We start from the raw sequence: 20,873 nt of genomic DNA, 5'->3' as shown, positions 1-20,873 counted from the left end.
TAAAGGAACTTTGACTTGCCCTCTACTCTCCATTAGCCCCGACAGGCTTCCTGCCGAGGTCCATGTCTTATGCCAGTCATCATTTTATGGTCTTCTCCTTTTGTAATGCAAATTGCCTGCTTTGAAGTCTATTTGGTATTTTCAACTATTTTTGTCTGAAAAGATTAAGTTGAGATTAATACTACCGGTAAAGATACTTTCAGTGCCTAAAGGCAAGTATTGGGGAAGATAAAATTATGAAGTTGATCAAATGGTTCACAGTATCAGGTCATGAGAATGATTGACATTTGTTCAAATTTGCTTTTAAGGCAACCATGTCCCAGGTCAGACAAGTGGGGCTGCTGGCTGCTGGCTGTCAGCCATGGAACAAAGATGTGTGTGCTGCCAACGGAGACCGGTTTGCTTACTGCGCAACTCTGGCCATCTATATATACCAGGTCTAACAGCATGGATTACTTCAATTGATGATTCTAGTGCTTACGATTACTATTTAATTCATGTTTACATTAGCTCTATGTAGAATGAGAAATTATAATTTAATTGATAATTGTATTTCCCCTTTGAATATGTATGTTAGCAGGGTAAATTATAACACTGAACAATAACGTTAATCTTACTTAGGCTTATGGTTGTAAATATCATCTAAAGGAATGAGTCACTGGTTAAGAACACTTACTGCTCTGCCAGAGGACCCGAGTTTGTTCTCCAGAGCCCATATCAGACAGCTAACAACTGGCTGTAACTCTTGATTCAGGAGATCTGATGCCCTTGTCTGGCCTCCTTGGGCACTATGTTCATGTGCTCACACTCAGACACACAGACACACACACACACACACACACACACACACACACACACACACACACACACACATAAATTTAAAAAATAATAAAATTCTTTTCAGAGACTGTTTATTAAATAGTTCCTGGTACCAGTGCACACTAACTATATAGCTAAAGTGAAATAATCTATCACATTCTAGATTCAGTAATACTTTGTTATCATATTTTTCTATGTTATTAAATGATATTTTTTTCTACCTGGCATTAGAATTTGGTATAACTGTTCAATTACAATGAAGAAAATATGTTAGGCTAAATTATTCAAATAGCAGTTTATGACCCCTATCAATATAAGAGGTCTCATAATACTCTTTTTAAAAATAATCTATTTACTTGTATTTTATGTACATTGGTGTTTTGCCCACATGTGTGAGGGTACCAGATCCCCTGGAACAAGAGTTACAGACAGTTGTGAGCTGCCATGTGGGTGCTGGGAATTGAACCCATGTCCTCTGGAAGAGCAACCAGTGTTCTTAACCGCTGAGCCATCTCTCCAGTCCCTCTTAAAATAGGAATTTTTAATAAATTAACATTCTACACTGTGCTAGTAAAGTGAGGATTACTGGTGTACAACATTGCTTATTCATATATCTTTGTATATAAATATTTCTGCTGAACCTCTATATAGAGTACATTTGTTTGTTGGACTCATTGGGGACATTCATCATGTTGCTACAGATAGTTTACCTTGTTACCAATTTTTAAATTTAAAAATGTAATAGCTACACAAAATAAACAATTATGCAAACAGGACAACTTAAAATTGTTATCGCTTACAGTGTTCGCCACATGTAAACATTCATGTTATCAAAATTGTCCAAGAAAAGCTATAATTAAGGAAAGAGAAAAACTTATGGATAAGAAGTCTTAAGAAATGACTAGGTCATTGCTCAAAATTTTATATACCAAGATATTCACTGTAGCTTTATTAGTAAGGCAAAAAGGAAAAGTTCTTGAAGTGCTAAGCAGTAGCATAGTGTTATTCCAGTGTTTTCTGAATCCTGACATTAGAAACACAACTCTGAGCAAATGAGGCGGATCCTCTGTATAGACCTTGTGCTCTTCCTAAGCATATGAGCCTGAGGGGAGTCCTACCTAATAAAAAGCAGTTCAGGAAGTGGGACACGGACTAGGAAGCATACAACAGGACAGTCTTACAGGCTAGGTTTTTTGTTTTGTTTTCTTTTGTTTGTTTGTTTTTTTGCCAGGGTGGGGAGTGGGGTGGGGTGGGGTGGCATTGTGAATTTAAGGAGCTTGTTCTGAAAACATGTTTCTGAGGAGTGGTTTTTGAACTCATATTCTGGGATGGTGAATGAATAATAATGAGAAAATCAGTGAGGAAAGCATTAGAAGCCAAGGGAACAAGGAGACAGAAGCTTGATCATGTAGGAAACTATACGCTATGCTAGCAAGTAGTACCTTAATGAAGGTACAAGACATAATAAATTAAAGTGATAAAACAATGAAAAATTAATTCCAGCAGTAATAATTAATGGAAGCACTTATACATACAAACACAAAAAAAAAATGATGTATTGGGTCTATTACACCATTAATAGTTTAAAAATGAATAGCTGAACCATTTCCGAGAGAGAAAGAGAGAGAGAGAGAGAACCTAGAGGCCAAGAGAGCTGTGGCCCAAATGGCAATTATATAGGAAAGAAGCTGGGGGAAGGGAGTGAGGCTCCTGGGCTGCTGAAGTTTAGGGTAGAGGGCAAGGTGAGAAGTGCCCAGTGGAGCCTGGACTCTGTAACAGGTACTGCTAGAGGACAAACAGACACTTTGGTATGCTAATAGGCGCCACGGAGTTAGCCATTTGTCAGGAGTTTCTTTGGGACCCAACAGACACATTCAGAGAAAGGGCCAGTCATTGCTTTCCCATGTGGAGCCTGACCCCACCAGGTTCCAGCGCATTATCCTAACCCAGAGCTCCTGCAGATAGTCCTGGTTAAGCTAAATAGGTCACACACACACACACACACACTCACACTCAAAACCATGCATCTAGAAAAGGGATCTTAGGGAGGAGGTGGAGTTGAGTTGATAGGTTGGCTCCTACAGATAGTCTTGGTTAAACTAAATAGGATACACACACACACACACACACACACACACACACACACACACACACACACACACACACTCAAAACCATGCATCTAGAAAAGGGACCTCAGGGAGGAGGTGGAGTTGAGTTGATAGGTTGGGGGGTAAGTAAGAGAGTGTAGTGTGAAACAATAGCCAGAATGCATTAACACATGCCTGAGATGGTCAGGAAATGCATTTTGTTGTTGTTGTTGTTGTTGTTTGGGTTTTTGGTTTTGGTTTTGGTTTTTTGAAACAGGGTTTCTCTGTGTAGTTTTGGTGCCTGTCTTGGATCTCGCTCTGTAGACCAGGCTGGCCTTAAACTCACAGAGATCTGGAGTTAAAGGCGTGTGCCACAGCTGCCCTGTGGGAAATGCATTTTAAGAAAAGAAACACCTTTAATATTTTGGAGAATTGCTTTTGAGCATCACTGAAAACTTCTTAAAAGTTGTTATAAACAGATAAGTGTTTTCTTTTTAAATAAACTGACTTTAAAATAAACTTAAAAGCCTATTCATAGCCGGGCGGTGGTGGCGCACGCCTTTAATCCCAGCACTTGGGAGGCAGAGCCAGGCGGATCTCTGTGAGTTTGAGGCCAGCCTGGTCTCCAAAGCGAGTTCCAGGAAAGGTGCAAAGCTACACAGAGAAACCCTGTCTCGAAAAACCAAAAAAAAAAAAAAAAAAAAAGCCTATTCATGTTTTTTTGTTAAAGAACAGTTAATTTATTTAACCTATTTTTTTTATTCAAACATCTGAAATGTTTTGAAAGATTCTAAATCAAAGGGGTTTTTATATTTCATAAAATATATTGATAAAAATGTAATAAAATTATAAAATATACATGTTTAAAATGTAAACATTTTACTACTTCTAATATAAAATCTTTGCTTCCTTAGTTTTTTTTTCAAATGCTTTCTTTGAGCTTACTGAATTCAGTTGAATGAAAACCAAGGCATGAATTGAATTCATATTTATTATTATGCAAACCAGTATTTCTGTGCATAGTTTCTGTTTTGTATAGTATGATTTCTAATTGGAAATGTACTATTTAAAAAGGAGAATTGAACAGCTTCACGTGCTTCATTTTAGTTGGATCACCGTTATAATGAATTCAAACTTCATGCAATTATGTCGGAACATAAAAAGACAATCACGGCAATCTCTTGGTGTCCACATAACCCTGACCTGTTTGCAAGTGGCAGTACTGATAACTTAGTGATCATTTGGAATGTTGCAGAGCAAAAAGTCATTGCTAAACTCGACAACATCAAAGGTATACTTATAAAGTTTATTATATCAAGTAAACTATCTCTATTTCAATTTGTTTAATTAGTTCAGATTTTAAAACAGTATTCAAAATTTCTAGTAGTAAAATGTCTAAGAAATGCATTTCATGCTGTGGCAGGTGCATGGGTATAAAACTGAAATAGAATTTCCCAAAAATAAATCTCCAAAGAGGATGTTATTAACTAAGAATGTAGCCAATTACAAATAATTAAATCAATGTTAAAATTTAGTATGAAAATTTCCAGAATAAATATTCAAACAAAACTAGAAAAAATTAATTAGGTAAGTAGCAGGCCTTGCCTGTTCATTGGGGTATTCCAATCTTTGGCACATATGGATGATAATATGCAGATAATGTGCATCTACATGATGTGCTGCTGAGCATGTTTTGTGACCTTATTTGTGCTTTGGTAGAGATGAAAACTTATTTTAAAAAGCAGGTCTTTGGGAATTGGATAATCACAATCCTATTTTACTCAACATTGGGCTTTAATTTTACCTATATTGATGATATAATTAAATAACCATTTTATGTTCAATATCATAGTTCACTTTATTTTTCAGTACCAATGATAATTTGATGATTATTTATAATGTGTAAGGTATTTCTAAATAGAATGTCAATATTCAGTTTCTTTTAAAAGTATAATTTTGAGATAGAAAACTGAGACACAACAATTGCACTAGTTTAATTTTGTTCAAATTTTCTTTATTATATTCTAACATGTACTTGCAAAATTGGCAATTCATACACATTTATCCCTATGTTTTCTGTAGCAATACAGCCTTTTTAAATTTTTAGCCATATTTAACACTTTTAGTATATTGCCTTTTCAATTTATACCATTAAAAATGTTTTAAAAGTTCAGTGAAAGGAATTGATTTTGTTATTCAAATGTGGTTTTAAGGTATTTTTGAATATATATATTTTGGAATATATAATTCCAAATTATAGGGATTTGAACTGCTAATAGTGGATTTTCCTTCTAAATTCATGTAAGCTGTTTTTTATCACTTTGAATAACCAGTAATTAGGTAGTGAGTAGAGTTTGCTCCAACCTCTGAGAAAGATATTTATAAAGCCAGCCATATAATGAACATCTATTAATATAGTTGACAGTTTTTCTTTGCCCTTTTGGTGTATCACTGAGGAAAAAAAGTCCATTGTGACATAAAAACAGCCATTTGTGGCCTTAGTCAGGAGTTTTCATATATCTCCATATTTTCTGATGATCACTGTTAATCAAAAGTCCTATTCTAGTATTGTTTACAATAATAACAATACATATACTCAATACTTTATATTTTTGTAAATGATCTTATAGAACACAGAAAACTGCTTGCAATTAATTTTATATTTTATGGTAAAAAAATTAAAGGTTTGTGATGCATTGTTCTCATAAAGTCATAACTTTATGAGAACAACAACACAGAATCTGTATTAGCCTATGTTTGAAAATAACAATTTCAATGAACTTTGGAAATACTATTATTATTATTATCTGTCTTTGTCTATTGTCATTATCATTATTATTATTATTATCATCTGTCTTTGTCAAGGAGTCATAATAGAACCTTATGTGAATCAAACATATTTGTCGGGGGAGACTGCTTTAGTTCATTAGCCATAGTTCCCCATGTCTCTGGATATATACTTCTTCACTGACATTTGTAGAAAACTTAAATGATTGTAGTAATAGTGTGGATACATTTTAATTTAATTTTAATTTTTGCTGTGAAAATTGTCAAAGACTTATTGATAACTCCTCCAGGTTATTTTATTTCCAAATACTTTCCCAATTTGAAAGCTTTAATACTTTATCTAGAAATGTTTAACAATTGTTATTTTTTACAATATTTTAACTTCCACATACAGTATTGGACCTGGATGTTTTTCATTTCTATTTTCTTTTCTTCCCTAGTAAATTAGTCTATCTAGTAGAAAATGAGTGTTAGATTCACCCAATTATTAAATGTTAAAGTTGTCAGCAGCTCTACACAGTAACATATTGAGTAACCCTACATATTTCATATATAAAATACACTGGATTAAATGAGTTGGTATTCTCTAAGTATATTCCCCATAGTTTTAAAGATTATCTTGTAAGTACAGTTCCCAATTAAGAAGATAATTGTTTTTAAAATACTGAAATAATTCTTATATTTCAATTTTTATAAGTGCACAATGCAAACAACAGTTGTACGAATCTTATGCACATCTTTCTGTTGTGTGTGTTTGCATTTAATTTCTTCCAGGGACACCTGCCTGTCTTGGCTGGTGCTGGAACACAGATGATGCTGTGGCCTTCGTTTCCCAGAAAGGTCCTCTGCTCATTTGGACCATCTCGGGACCAGACAGTGGAGTGTCCGTACACAAAGAAGCTCATAGTTTTGTGTCCGATATCTGTATATTTAGATGGCACACCCAAAAGAAGGGAAAAGTCGCATTTGGTCATATCGATGGAAGCATATCAATTTTTCAGCCTGGTAAGTATTTAATTATCTTGATCTCATCTGTTTTTCTTAGCAAGTTTTTTCTTATTCACATGCATGTATTAGTCTGAGAATAAACAACTTGAAAAAAAGGAAAGGCTTATATTGGCTTTGTTTGGGTCATAATGTGAGAGGTTCCAGTCTCTGATCCATTATCCTCATTGTGTTGAGCCTGTGTGAGCATACTACCACTAACAACATACGACAGGAAAATCTTATTAATCATGTGTTGAGTGTGAAAAAGAGAAGAGGAAGGGAAGTTAATCCCATTATTCTCTTCAAAGGCATATTCCTAGTGATCTAAAAGCTCCAGTACAAAATGCTTTTAAAAAATATTTTTCTTTTATTTTTGAGCCAGAACCAGAATTTTTTTTTTTTTTTCCCGAGACAGGGTTTCTATGTGTAGTTTTGGTGCCTGTCCTGAATCTCGCTCTGTAGACCAGGTTGGCCTCGAACTCACAGAGATCTGCCTGGCTCTGCCTCCCGAGTGCTGGGATTAAAGGTGTGCGCCATCACCTCACAGCCAGAACCTGATTTTTCAAGGTGCCATCTACGACCTCCCACTCCCTGTCACCAGCAGGACAAGCTGTGAACCGAACCTTCCACACACGAGCCCATGGGGGGTGGGGGTGGGGCTCTCCAGACTCCAGATTAGAGCAGTGCTGAAAGCCCAATTGCAAAGCATGTTGGGATTATCCAGATGTGCTCAGTCCTAATGTTCATTTGAAGCCAATTTTACTGAAAGGCATGAAATTCCCCTTCTATGTTCTGTGCGGAACTTTCTTTTAATCAACTCCAGTCCATCGTTTGTCTTTGTTTGGAATTTTCAAATCAGTCTTTTATATCTGCACATTTACAGAAAATAAGTCAAATGAACAAGAATTTTCAGCTGGGAGGTATAACAGTTTTCCAATACCATCCATGGATGATTTACATTTTGATAGAGATACTGCGATACCACCGTTCTTTATCAAAGATATCACCCCTTACAGAGAAAGGGACAGTGAAGCTTTGAACGCCTAGTTACTTAACTGGACTGACTAGGCCTGTTACGAATTATTGTCAGGTTTATATTCACTTGAAAATTTAGGCAATAATAAAACATAATTTTATTATTTTGTTATTGCTCTTTCAAGAATGAAATAATTAAAAATACCTTGTTTAACTTTTCTGACATTAATAAAGAATTAAAATTGATTGGGGAAAATTTTCTTTGTGAGTATACATTTTATTTGTTGCTTTTATAGTTTTCCCCTTATGGCCACAGTGAATTGTGTAAACTTACATGATTTCTTCACTCTTTTCTTTAACCATCTGATCTCAAAATCAAAAATTTAATAGTTGTATGCTATATCACCTTCAATTTTTCAACCCCAACTTTCCCTGACTACAGTTTTTAATGTAGAAGCTGCTAAACTTCTATCACAAGATTTTCTTCTTGTCTGATAGGCCAAGAAACTCGATTTTATAAATAAAACATAACATCAGCGTAGCCAGAAGGTTTCTCTGGTCTCTCCCAGCTCCAAGGTCCCACAGCCGCTTATAAAATAATCATTCAGGGGCTGGAGTGATGGCTCAGTGCTTAAGAGCACTGGCTGCTCTTCCAGAGGTCCTGAGTTCAATTCCCAGCAACCACATGGCGGTTCACAACTATCTATAACTGTAGTCCCATGGGATCCTAAACCCTCTTCTGATGTGCAAATGTACTTGCAGACAATATGCCAATAAACATAAAAATAAAATAAAATCTTTAAAAAAATAATCATTCAGAGTGTTAATATTAATTACCAATTGTACAGCCTATGGCAGGCTTCTTGCTAGCTAGCTCTTATAACTTGACCCATTTCTATTCATCTAGAAGTTGCCATGTGGCTGTGGCTTACTTTCACATCTTGCTTCTCCTGGCAGTGCTGGTGTCTCTCTCCCCTCTCTTTTCTTCTCCCTGTCTTTCTCTCCAGTATCCTGTCTAGCTATAACCTGCCCTGCCATAGGCCACACAGCTTTATTTATCAACCAATCAGAGCAACACATATTCACAGCATACAGAAAGACATCCCACAGCACATCAGTAGCACATATCAATAAAAATATCAGCTATATTCTTCTGATAACTGGCCACAAAACTTTATGGATTCATTTTTTTTTCTATTCCTTACAATAAAAACACAAGGATCCCAGAAAAGAAGTGATGAATGTAGTCCATTATCATTTAACTACGGGGGTTTAAAACAATATGATTCAGGCATATCCAACCCAAGCCCATGAATTTTGTAAATGGCAATGTCTTTTTGAAAGGCATGAAGCTTGGACACACCTGACAGCATTCATAGTTCAAACTCTTCCATTTTGTTTTCATGGTTTGAATTTTTTTACATACTAAGATACTTTTGAAAGAACACAAAATTAACTGGCACAAACAAATACCCACAATCTTAAGAAATAGTCTTTGGCTAATAACTCCTTTTTTTAAATAACTCTTTCAATTTTATGACTATTATGCACATCACTTTCTATCACACCAAACAGGCAGTTAAGAAGTACTTATTTGGATAAATAAAATGTAATTTTTTCTTTGTGCGGGTATGTGGGCAGTGTGTTCATATGTCTGTATGTGTGTGGGAGTGTGGGAGTGTGTGTGTGTGTGTGTGTGTGTGTGTGTGTGTGTGTGTGTGTGCTATTTTCAAGTCCACATCTGTACATGAAGGATAAAGGACAAAATCAGGCATCTTAATTACCCCACCACCTTATTTTGGAGACAGAGTCTCTCACTGAACTATGTGGTCACTATTAGCCAGTCTAATCCTGCCCTGCCCAACTTTAACTCCAGGTGCTAGGGATCCAAACTCTGGTCCTATGCTCACATAGCAAACACTTTACTGCCTAAGGCCATCTCTCCAGCATTAAACCTATTTTTATTTTAATATACAAAGTAGATAAAGCTAAATGAATAAAATCGCACATCTATTTTCTGTGATTATATAACTAAAATTCTGAATAAAATACTACCTATTTAAGATAAGCAGTGTATTTTAAAAAAACATGGTTTTGTGAGCTTAATCAAAGCTGAAATAATAAGATATTAAATTCACTTTGTAAGTAAATAGTTGATGTAGCTAAGGGATATTAACTTGTTTTTACTTTCATGTTTTGATTTGTTGAAAAGAACATATAATTATGAGACTGAAACAAGAGTGATTGTATAGTTTTTTGTTTTTGCTTTTGTTTTTTGATGTGTGTGTTCCTGTGTGGGGGAGTGTGTGTGTGTGTGTGTGTGTGTGTGTGTGTGTGTGTATGTGACATTTGCAGATGCACATTTGTGTGCAGGTGCATGTGCACATGTGTCTGTGTGGAGGCCAGAGAAGAGTTTTAGGCATCATTCCTCAATAATGCCATCTCCTTAACTTTTGAGACAGTCTGTCACATTGGCATGGAGCTTGCCCATAGAGCTATGCTGTGGGATGTCTTTCTGTAGGCTGTGAATATGTGTTGCTCCCACTGGCTAATAAATAAAGCTGCATTGGCCTATGACAGGGTAGGATGGAGCCAGGTGTGAAATCCAAGAGAGATAGTGAGAGGAGACAGGAGAGTAAAGGGAGATGCCAAACCACCATCCCAGGAGTAACATGTAATGGGACACAGGTAAAGCCACAGAATATGTGGTGATACATAGATAAGTAGTTATAGGTTGAGTTAAGTTATAAGAGCTAGCTAGTAAGAAGCCTCAGCCCTAAGCCATATAATTTGCAATTAATATTAAGCCTCCAAGTGATTATTTTATAAGCAGCTGCAGATGGGTGGGGGGATGGGGAGGTGGGGGTAGGGTGGGGAGGTTGAGGCGGGTAGAGAGACATGAGACCTCAGGCCGGGTGGGACCGGAGAAACTTAAGGCTACAGAGCTAGAAGGGCTGATCAGCAAGCTCCAGAAATCTGCTTGTCTCCAATTCCAGAATGCTAGGACTATAACCATGTACGTTCATGCCCATCATTTTTATCTGGCTCTGGGGATTGGATGCAGATCCTTATACTTTCAAGGCAAGCACTGAGCTGTCTTCCTGCACTCCATAATCATGTACTTTTAAACAAGCACATCCTCTGAAATTTATAATTCTTCAGACTACAAAATATTTCTTTCCTGTTTACATTGTCTATGTTTAATTGCCCCCTTGGCTATCTTTTGGGAATATGGGGACTCCAGAGTTGTTCTCATGTGGTTCCTCAGCGACACATCTTTTCCCCACTGCCAGCTGTATATTCAATTTACAAAAGTAAAGATGATTTCTGATAATTCTTTGTATATTTAATTTCACTTATTTATTCTGGATTTCTTGTTTTAATGCTCTGGTTTGAATTATGACAACTGATGATGAAGAATGAGAAAAGAATTACTGTAAATACTGCTAATGCTATTTATGACACATCCTTACTGTGATAAGCTCTTTAATGAACTACTCATGTAATGTTGTCAAAATCTCTGTGAACAACTCTTGAGTCCTCCATTATAAAACCAGAGACGCTTAGGCATCAAAGACTGTGGCTTGTTTAGGAGAGCAAAGCTAGTTAGTGTAAAACCTGAGTGTGGACCTAGGCAACCAACTCTGAAGTTACTGTTTTTACTTATGAAAAACATTTTACTAATATTCTCTATTCCACTATTACTTCCCTGTCCCTGTCCTCATGAGAAAGTAAAACTTTTTTTTTTCTTATGAGACAAGCAAATCTTTTTCTTCTAGATTTTCAGTAATAAATATGAGGAGTATTTCAAGCACTTGAGAGTATCCAAATAAAGCAGTTAACACTGACTGGCATTATCGGGGCTAACAGTTCTCCCATGCACATGTCAGCCAGGCCTTCCATATGGGAAAGTCAGATCATGCTCTCGGGCGTCTCACAGACTGGTGACATACAGTAGACACCATGAATTAAACACTGATCTTTGATGCTCTCTGAAACAAGTTCCTTTTTATGAAATAGGTAGTAAACATCAGAAGCATGTTCTGAGACCTGAGTCTCTTGAAGGGACAGATGAAGAGGATCCAGTGACAGCCCTGGAGTGGGACCCCCTATCCACTGACTATCTTCTGGTGGCTAATTTGCATTATGGGATTCGCCTGCTGGATTCTGAATCACTGTATTGCATCACAACGTTTACTTTTCCCAGTGCAGCAGTGTCTGTGCAGTGCTTAGCCTGGGTTCCCAGTGCTCCAGGCATGTTTATAACCGGAGGTAAATGTATCCGTTTCCCCGAAAGCTTCAAGTCCATGAATGTTCATGACCTGAATTAGATCAATTGTGTTTTGTTAGTTGATTTCATAAAACTCGTTAATTAACATCACAAATATTTAATATAGTAAGTGTCTAATTTATAGTACGTCACTGACATGATTAAAGTGAAATTAAGGCATCATATTTCCTGCATGTAGAAACACACTGTGATATATTATATATATGCACATGTACCTGTGTTTATATGTGCACAAACAGCAAACAATTGGATTCCAGGTGTGGATAGAGGACATCGAAGGCAATGATTGGAAAATAATCAAATTTCCTGATAGGAGCCTGATTAACCTCGCTAATTTTAACAGATCATCACCAGATATGCTAAGATAGTTAAGTATCTTCAATCAAATTTAGAAATGAAAGTAGTATATAGTTCCTATCTGAGAGAAGCTGTCAAGGTACCTCATGAAATCTGAGAAGATGGAAAAGTTTAGGAGTAGTAATAGCAAATAATACCCAACTTTTACTGTTTACTAAGGCTCAGAGAAAGAGAAAGAAGTGCGGAGAAGGAGGGAGGGAGGGAGAGAGAGAACAGAGAGATGACAGTCAGCCATTCCATGAGAGTTACATTTATTCCATGAGAGTTACATTTATTCCATGTACATTTATATACAGGTACTTGGCATAAAATAATATTATTTTTCACCTCAATAGTTTATGGGATTCTGTACTTGTTTTACTTCTGCAGTTTTAATTTAAATAAAAATAGATGGATTCCTAGTTTATATATCTTAGTAAACGTTAAATAAGTTTATGGGATTTTATGAATAATAGATAAGAAAAAAATAAATATATTTATTACTAGTAAGATAAACTTCATATGCCACAAAATTCACCTGTTTTAACCACAGTTCAGTGGTTTCTAGTCTATTCTCAAGGTTATATGACCATTATCTCAATCCAGAGTATTTATTTTTTCCCAACAAAAGCTGTATCCACTAATAACCAAGTATCACTGTTCCTGTCCACACCCTGAAAAGCACACATGCATATAAACAGATAATCTACTTCCTGTCTCCGAGTTTGCCTATCTGGGGCATTTTAGGCAATCATTCCAAATGTGGTCTTTTGTATTCGCTTCTTTCGCTTAGCACAGTATTTTCAAGATTCATCTGTGTTGTAGCATAAACCAGTTTTGTCACTCCTTCCTGTCATAAATACTATCCTATTATAGATGTTGTCATTGGTTGCTATTTATACTATTCACGCTTTAGCTGATTATGACTAACACTTATTATGAGCATCAATGTAGAACTGTTATGTGAACTTACAATTATGTTAACTTAAAAACACTGGTAAAATTACTGGGTAATAAGGTAATATTATGTGTGATTGTTTGAGGCACTGACAGACTATTCTAAAACGCAAGCTATTGAGGAGAGATTTGGAAGAGAGAGCAATTTTTTAATTGATTTTCAAGTATGTTTGATTTATTTGTCTGAAAGCAGATAATGAGTAGTTGATAGACATTTGAATATAAAGAGATTGCTTAGTGTTGGACTTGGATAACTTTCTTTGCCTGACCATTTCCTAGAATGAGTGTTGTCCAAGGAGATTGTTCATGGTGGACAGCTTTTAGGGAAGGCAGTTTCTAATGCAGTGACAGAGTGTAATGGAATAAAAAATAAAGATGCCCCAAATTTAAAACTGGAGCAGGATATCAGCCATTTCTTTGATTGCATCATAATATTTAAACGATATCAGTGATTGCCTCTGGAAGTCTTTGTTGCTATTTCTATGACTGGGTATTTTAGTGTCAAACAAATGTGTTGACATTTGCATTTCTGATGATCTGACTAGATTCTCAAGTGGGTGTTTTACGCATTTGGAATGTTTCAAGAACAACACCTATCGATAATTTTAAATTAAAGAAAACGGGATTTCACTGCTTACATATAGTTAATTCTCCTCCAAAGAAAAAATGTAAGTAAAAATATAAAAGTTTTGTTAATACTACACAGTATCATATTTCTGCACAGAAAGTGGTACCACAATATAAATATATTATATATTTTGTACTGCTAAAAAGCATTTTAAAGAATTAGCCTTGAGCCGGGCAGTAGTGGCACACGCCTTTAATCCTAGCACTGGGAGGCAGAGCCAGGCGGATCTCTGTTAGTTCAAGACCAATCTGGTCTACAGAGTGAGATCCAGGACAGGCACCAAAGTTACACAGAGAAACCCTGTCTCGAAAAAAAAAAAAAAAAGAATTAGCCTTGATATTATGCATGCTGAAGGAACCATAAACCCACAGAATAATTAGTATTCCTAATATAATACTATTTAGAGCCAACCAACATTTGCAAAATGCTACTGAATGATAACATTCAGATAATCTTAAATTATTGCTGTGAGGGAGGTGAAACATTGATATTGATGAGAATTATTAAGAATGATGGGATTAAATAAAAGTGGCACAGCAGGTATAATTTATGACTTAAGTATACCTCATTTACAAGCTACAAAGTTTATAGCAAAAAAAATGTTAAAGTAATCTCAGTGTTCAAATTACAAGACTTAGAAATCTGGGTTTCATGTTGGCTATGAGTTGTCACTGAATTTATAGAACTTTGAGTCATCTCTGCTCTTTTGTTTTTGCACATTATTTTCTGATTATTTGCTGATTTTCTAATGCAAGATAAATAGTCAAATGCATGTTCTAAATAAACAATCTGGAACTTTGAATAAGTTTTTAGTTAGACTTTTTATTGAAGTAAGCAAGAATAGAATTAGCTTTCTGTGAGGTCTATCATAATCATTCTGCATAGGGGGTAGTGTGTCCATACGGTGACTGCAGAAACTATGGACTAAGGAACTTTTTTCTCCAATTAAAATATAATTAAATAATTTATCCTACCCCTCTAATGTCTGATCCCCCCAAATTCACAGACTCCTTTAACCATTGCTGTTACTGATATGCATAAAAGAACCAACATAAATACAATCTGCTGAGTTCCTTCAGTGTTGGCTGCATGTATATGTTTCTGTGGATCACCACTGGGTATTGTATAGCCAATGATGGGGCTTTTGATTAAAAGAATAATTTATGATTGGGGCTCAGTGGTTAAAAGAGAGCTTTCTATTCTCTCAGAGGGCTTGAGTTTAGTTCCTAGCACTCACATCAAGCAGCTCATACTACATGTAACTCCAGCTCCAGGACATCTGACACCTTCGTCTGGCCTCCACAGGCACCTGCACACATGTAGTATACACTCAGACACAGACACGCACATGTGCGTGCACGTACATTGATCTTGGATAGTCATTTCCTCCTTACTCAAGCCTATTTTTCCTCATACAAATATAAATAACTAACAATGGCTATTAAAATTAATGTTTTTTTCTAATTCAGAGGGCATTGATAAATAGTTAGAAGTGACTAATTTGAACCTCAATCACTTTTGTAAACTTAAATCAATCTGTAGAGTCCCAGCTTTTCAAGGATTTGAACCTGGGTTTAGAGGAATCAGGATTGGTGGATGCTGATTGAGAGACTAGCTAGAATATTGTACGTTGCTTCTATGTTCTTTTTCTGTATGCATTACTTTGTTTTGTCATTATGAATTTTCATATCTTGGAAAGATTTAGACCTCATAATCATTTTCTTTCATATTTTCCTGATGACAAAAGTGTCCATGTCTATTAAAAGCCAGAAAATCTAAAGAAGCACATACTAATATTGTCGTTTTTGAGTAGTATCTTTCAAATACTCTGTTGTTAGGTAGACTTCCAGGCTTATTTTTCCTAGTTTGCATTAAATACAGTACCATGAACTAAGAACCACTATGAAATGCAGTTTAAAAAATAAAGACATTTAATTCTAAACAACAAGAATTCCAAGCAGATTGATGCATACAGTTTGTCAAGACCACTCATGATGTCAAATAATTAAAATGGTTATGGATCATATGAACTTTTAATCATAATATATGTCATTGAACTAAACTGATTATTCTCAAATGCCTCTTTTATTATCTATTCTGGTTTGGACTTCCTGTCATTCTCAGGCTCAAAGAAAAAAGCCATATCTATAATGAATGCAACAAGACTTCCTTATATTTTAAACAGAATATAAAATACTACAAAGTATTTATGCATATTTCAATGTGTAATTAATAGGTTTGTACTAATAATTTACATTGGTGTTAAGTAATAGAAGCAATTCCCACTGACTTGAAAATTCATTCCTAAAGTTTTTTACATTGACAGAAAAACATCACCTATGTGGGTGGTTGGGTATGAAGTTGTTGGACTGCTCATTTATTTTATGTGCCTGTGTGTCTCTCCATGTAATTGTGGAGTATATGTGCACATGTGTGTATGCCTGCTTTTGTGTGTGGAGGTAGAAAAGGGCATTGGATCCCCTGGAGATGGAGCTTCAGATATTTGTGGGACACTCATGTATGTAACTCATTTGTTACATAGGTACTTGAACTCTAACCTTCGTACTCATGACTGTACAGCAAGCTCACTTAACTGCTGAGCCGTCTTCTGGCCTCCTATGGCAGTATTTTGTAAGGAGACTGTTTTTAAAATTAATAATGTCATATTTTAATTTATGGAGATAACAAGCTACACTTTTGTAAAAGGCTGAGGTTCCTGACTAATTTTCAGCCATACTGGTTTATCTGTGCTTGTATAAACTTCATTATAATCAAGATTGATACTCCTATTTCCACATTTTTGGTGATTCTGAGGAAATAGAAATTGGGCTCACTGATATAGATTATGAATTTAGAATAAAACAGAAAGTTGAAGTATAAGTCCTGTGATTTTATTCTAGGAAAAGTGATTGCTATTTTCCCTTCATATTTTAGTTTCAGCTCAGTCTCCAAACAAAAATCATTATACCTCCTCAACAAGTGAAGCAGTTCCACCCCCAAATTTGACACAGAATCAAGCATTTTCTCTTCCTCCTGGTCATGTTGTGTGCTGTTTCTTGGATGGTGGAGTTGGGCTTTATGATATGGGAGCCAAGAAGTGGGATTTTCTTAGGGAATTGGTACGTCCTCCGGTTATTGCTTCTATTAAGTGCAATGCTTATTTTGTATAAATTTGTGATACTCATATATACCTGCATATTAGTATTGCTAAACATTATTTTGTAGATAATAATATACTGCCTGCTGTTTTTGCTGTTGAAACATTTTAGATAATAATACAGGGTAACAACAACAAAAAGCTGTGGCTGTGGCTGATTGGTACATGGTTTTCCTTATTATTTGAGACCCAGTTTAATCCTTAGCTCCACAGAAGAGAAAGAAGCAAAGAGCAGACAGCAATATATTATTGGAAGAAAAATGACTGGAGTGTGCTCCTCTCTTGGAAGCCAGGAAGCAGAAATAAGAGTGGGAGAAATGCAGAGACACACCCTGTTAGAACAGGGCCCCCAAGACCTCCATCTGTTCATGAGGCTGTACCTCCTAAAATTTCTACCACTTCTGAATAATACTAACAGGTTGATCTGGCATCACTTAGCATTTGGAAGGTCTGCATATGGTTGCTGCCTCACTAGGCATCAAAACCTTCCAAACAAGGCTTTAAAGTTAAGGAAAATTCTATAATGTTTTCCTCTCTCACAAATCCTTTCCTTTTGGCATAAAGAAAACAAGAAATATTTTATTTTTCAATGTGAGTTTTCAGGTTTCCGAAGCTGAAATTTGAAAGCACAGCAGCAGAAAAAAATTTAAGTACAAGTAATGAAAGTTATCACCTTATGTCTGTTGTCATCACTATACATGTATAAATTTTATGTATTATGCTTTATTAATAAGGAGTTCCTCCATAATATGATTTTAAAAAAAAATAATGAATTCTAGGGCCACGTGGAAACTATATTTGACTGCAAATTCAAACCTGATGATCCAAATCTCTTAGCAACAGCTTCATTTGATGGCACTATAAAAGTCTGGGATGTAAACACCTTAACAGCAGTGTATACTTCTCCTGGTAATGAGGGGGTCATTTTTGCTCTTTCATGGGCTCCAGGTAAGACTTCAAGTGACTTTCCTAAATCTTATTCAAATTTATCTTCTTCATCCAGGTTTAATCTTGTTCCAAATGGCTGTAGAGACAAATTAATAGCAACATTTTTGTCAGTTCAGCTTCTGTGAGATATAAGGCTTTTTAGAGCATAGCTCACCTGCAAAAGAACTTTGATTCCTGGGCTATTAAGATAACAGCCACATAGAAAACCTACAGTAAATCTAGATGATTTGAATATTATCTAATTTTGGCTGTATTTGTAGAGCTATGCCTTTAAAGATTAATGGATTTTGCATGATGAAATTTTTCCTGAAAATTTTTGTGTATTTTTCATTTTTTAAAAAGAAGTATTATTTGTGTTTTCAACCGAAAAATTTTTTTGATCAGCTTCCCAAAATATTTTCATAATCATTAAAATATTACTAAATAGCCAGGAAATATGAGTAGTAACACATTATGCATTCATATAATACTTAGGAGTTACTGATAACCTGGGGGATTGTGTCTATACTATTTGGTTTGATAACAGAACCATCCCTGTCTTTTCAACTTCTATGCTGAGATATTTATTGATCTCAAATGTTATCAGAGATTTGCTCTAAAAAATTTAGTAGGAGCTATAGACTAAATAAATTGATCATGTAACTATTGAAGTTATATAGCTAATATATCCATTGCTTTGTTCTCTTTCATAGTTAATGCATTGATAACAGTTATATAATTATATTTTGAAAATTTCCATTATAAATATATCAACTATGTGTCCAGTGCAATGGCTCTGTGGGTAACAAGAGATTATTGCCAACCCCAGTGACCTGAGTTTAATCCCCTGGTACCTGGATTGCAGACTGGGAGAACCAATTCCTACAGATCTTCCTCTAAGTTCCAAAAGCATGCACATGCCCCTTCCCACACAAATAAAAAAAAATAAGTATCAACTACAATTCTTAAATAAACTTCAAGTCTTCCCTTTTCAAAAATTACATTTTTAAAGAGAATCACATTTGTAGAAAATACTAAATGTGTAATCTCCAACCAATTGTGTTCTAAGGTGATTCAGATTGCATTGCTGGTGCCACTTCCCAAAATGGTGCTTTTATTTGGGATGTTCAAAAGGGCAAAATGATACAGAGATTCAATGAGGTAAGATTAATTTATTGTTGTCAAGTCACATTATGTCTTACTGCATATTATGTAAATGTTTTGTCTCAATGTGTAGCAATACAATGGTATATATGCTTTCCCAGTTAGAAGACACTGCAAGGAACTACTGATAATCCAGGATGAATTTGATAATTACAACTGAATTTAGAAAAACTCATCTCAAATTGCATCATAGATTCCAAAGAATTTTAAGTTATGCTTTTCACAAAATCTAAGCAAATAATAAATAATGGGTAGAAGACTAAACTCAGAAATCCTAAAGTATTACCTAGTGTTATGACATTTTCTATAAAATCACAAAGAATTTTCTACTCCAACATCCAAAACAGAATTCCATTCAAGTCCAGCTTTGTGAACCTTTGGGTTTATTGTGGTTATGTAAAAAGCAAGTATTATTAAAAAATGGAACATCACTGGGAAGCTCCTTCCTCTAATGTGCTCCACCTTGTAGAAATGACACCAAAGACCCTTCTATAGTCCATCTTCCCTCTTGTGTATACTCCAGTAACCTCTAAGACAGATGCATCTAAGGCAGGAGTGAGTAGTGACTTAGTCCTGTCTTCTAGGAGGGAGTATTAACAGCCTCATTAACATTAGTGTAGACCTGAACAATCACTGAATTGTGCTTATTTTGTTTCCAGACATATGAGCCAAGGTAGGACAACGTAACAATGGCTTATGATGGCAATGGCTGGACCAAAGAAATAGCTTCACTACAATACCCAGTTCTTTTAGCAATATCTCTGGCTATAGACTCATTTTATTGTCATGAACCTATTTCTTCCCATATAACATGATGAAGTTAGATTCTGCCATTGCTTTGATCGTCTTTCAATTTCTGTTATTGCATGACAAGCCCTATAACTATCTTCTTAGTAGGACTGAGAAACAAAGCTCCATGATGAGGTGTCTCTGCACAGATAATCTGCTGTCAGTCAGGTTGAAGCAGATGGAAATTGCTCTGTGTGCATGTGTGTATGATTTCAATATAGATTTAAGTGAGGTCATTTAGGGAGAAAGATATATCTATATATATCTATATATCTATATAGATATATATATGCAAAGTATGATATGCACCCATAACATGGGTGAGGGTTCTTCGTAAGAGAATATCATGTCTACATGTCTTAACAATAACCATGTGGATGATTTTGATGACTTTTGAAGTGACATTGTTCAAAGAGATCTCAGGATTTTTTTTTAATGAAATCATAGGATGTTTCCTGGGGTACACTCGAGAGGATTATAGGCCAGTAAGACAAAACTATAGGTCACAATGTAACCAGGACCTTTCTATAGCCTTCCTCTAAGCTTCCTGAAGGTCTTGTGTTAAACTTACCTGTTTAAGTAGGCTTTATATCTTTCTTAAAGTCAATAGACCAGATAGCTTTCCTAAAGGGTGTTTTCTAACAGATCTGTTTAAATGACCTCTTAAAATAAACCTTTGAAACAAGAGCAAAATGAGTGAAAAAACTTGCTGACATTATACATTGGTTGTGGTTGTCTGTGTTTGAATGCAATAAGGTGAATATCAACAACTGGACTTCACAGGGACACACAGACAAGTACTTGTAAGTCCTATGGATGGCCAAAGAATCCAACTTCAACTTTTAACCTTGTGTCCAACAAAACTAAGCATAATTTATCACTACTAAATCTACTTTTAAGCATGGCCACTCCTTTATATATTCTTAAAATTTGTATTCAGGTTCTGAGTGTTAAGTGAGGGTCTGGTG

At 35.5% G+C, this 20,873-nt stretch overlaps 1 protein-coding gene across 10 annotated transcripts in view; it reads left to right on the top strand.

The window, feature by feature from the left end:
* The window catches only part of Wdr17 (WD repeat domain 17), an 87,159-nt gene that overhangs the window by 23,951 nt on the left and 42,335 nt on the right, over nucleotides 1-20,873 (top strand). For 6 of the 10 annotated variants that reach the window (XM_052752292.1, XM_052752294.1, XM_052752295.1 and 3 more), the window contains 8 exons: nucleotides 309-437; nucleotides 4,015-4,198; nucleotides 6,469-6,699; nucleotides 11,677-11,928; nucleotides 13,786-13,908; nucleotides 16,803-16,987; nucleotides 17,805-17,973; nucleotides 19,022-19,113. In XM_052752292.1, the coding sequence (XP_052608252.1) occupies nucleotides 309-437; nucleotides 4,015-4,198; nucleotides 6,469-6,699; nucleotides 11,677-11,928; nucleotides 13,786-13,908; nucleotides 16,803-16,987; nucleotides 17,805-17,973; nucleotides 19,022-19,113 (1,365 nt within the window). The remainder of the gene's footprint in view (nucleotides 1-308; nucleotides 438-4,014; nucleotides 4,199-6,468; nucleotides 6,700-11,676; nucleotides 11,929-13,785; nucleotides 13,909-16,802; nucleotides 16,988-17,804; nucleotides 17,974-19,021; nucleotides 19,114-20,873) is intronic. The other 4 variants (XM_052752300.1, XM_052752298.1, XM_052752299.1 and 1 more) reach the window with 1 other exon arrangement.

Source organism: Peromyscus californicus, unplaced genomic scaffold (assembly GCF_007827085.1).
Source record: "Peromyscus californicus insignis strain IS unplaced genomic scaffold, ASM782708v3 Scaffold_23__1_contigs__length_62951481, whole genome shotgun sequence".
Classification (NCBI taxonomy): domain Eukaryota; kingdom Metazoa; phylum Chordata; class Mammalia; order Rodentia; family Cricetidae; genus Peromyscus; species Peromyscus californicus.
Note: the sequence above shows the minus strand (reverse complement) of the source record. Positions and strands in the feature narration are given on the sequence as shown.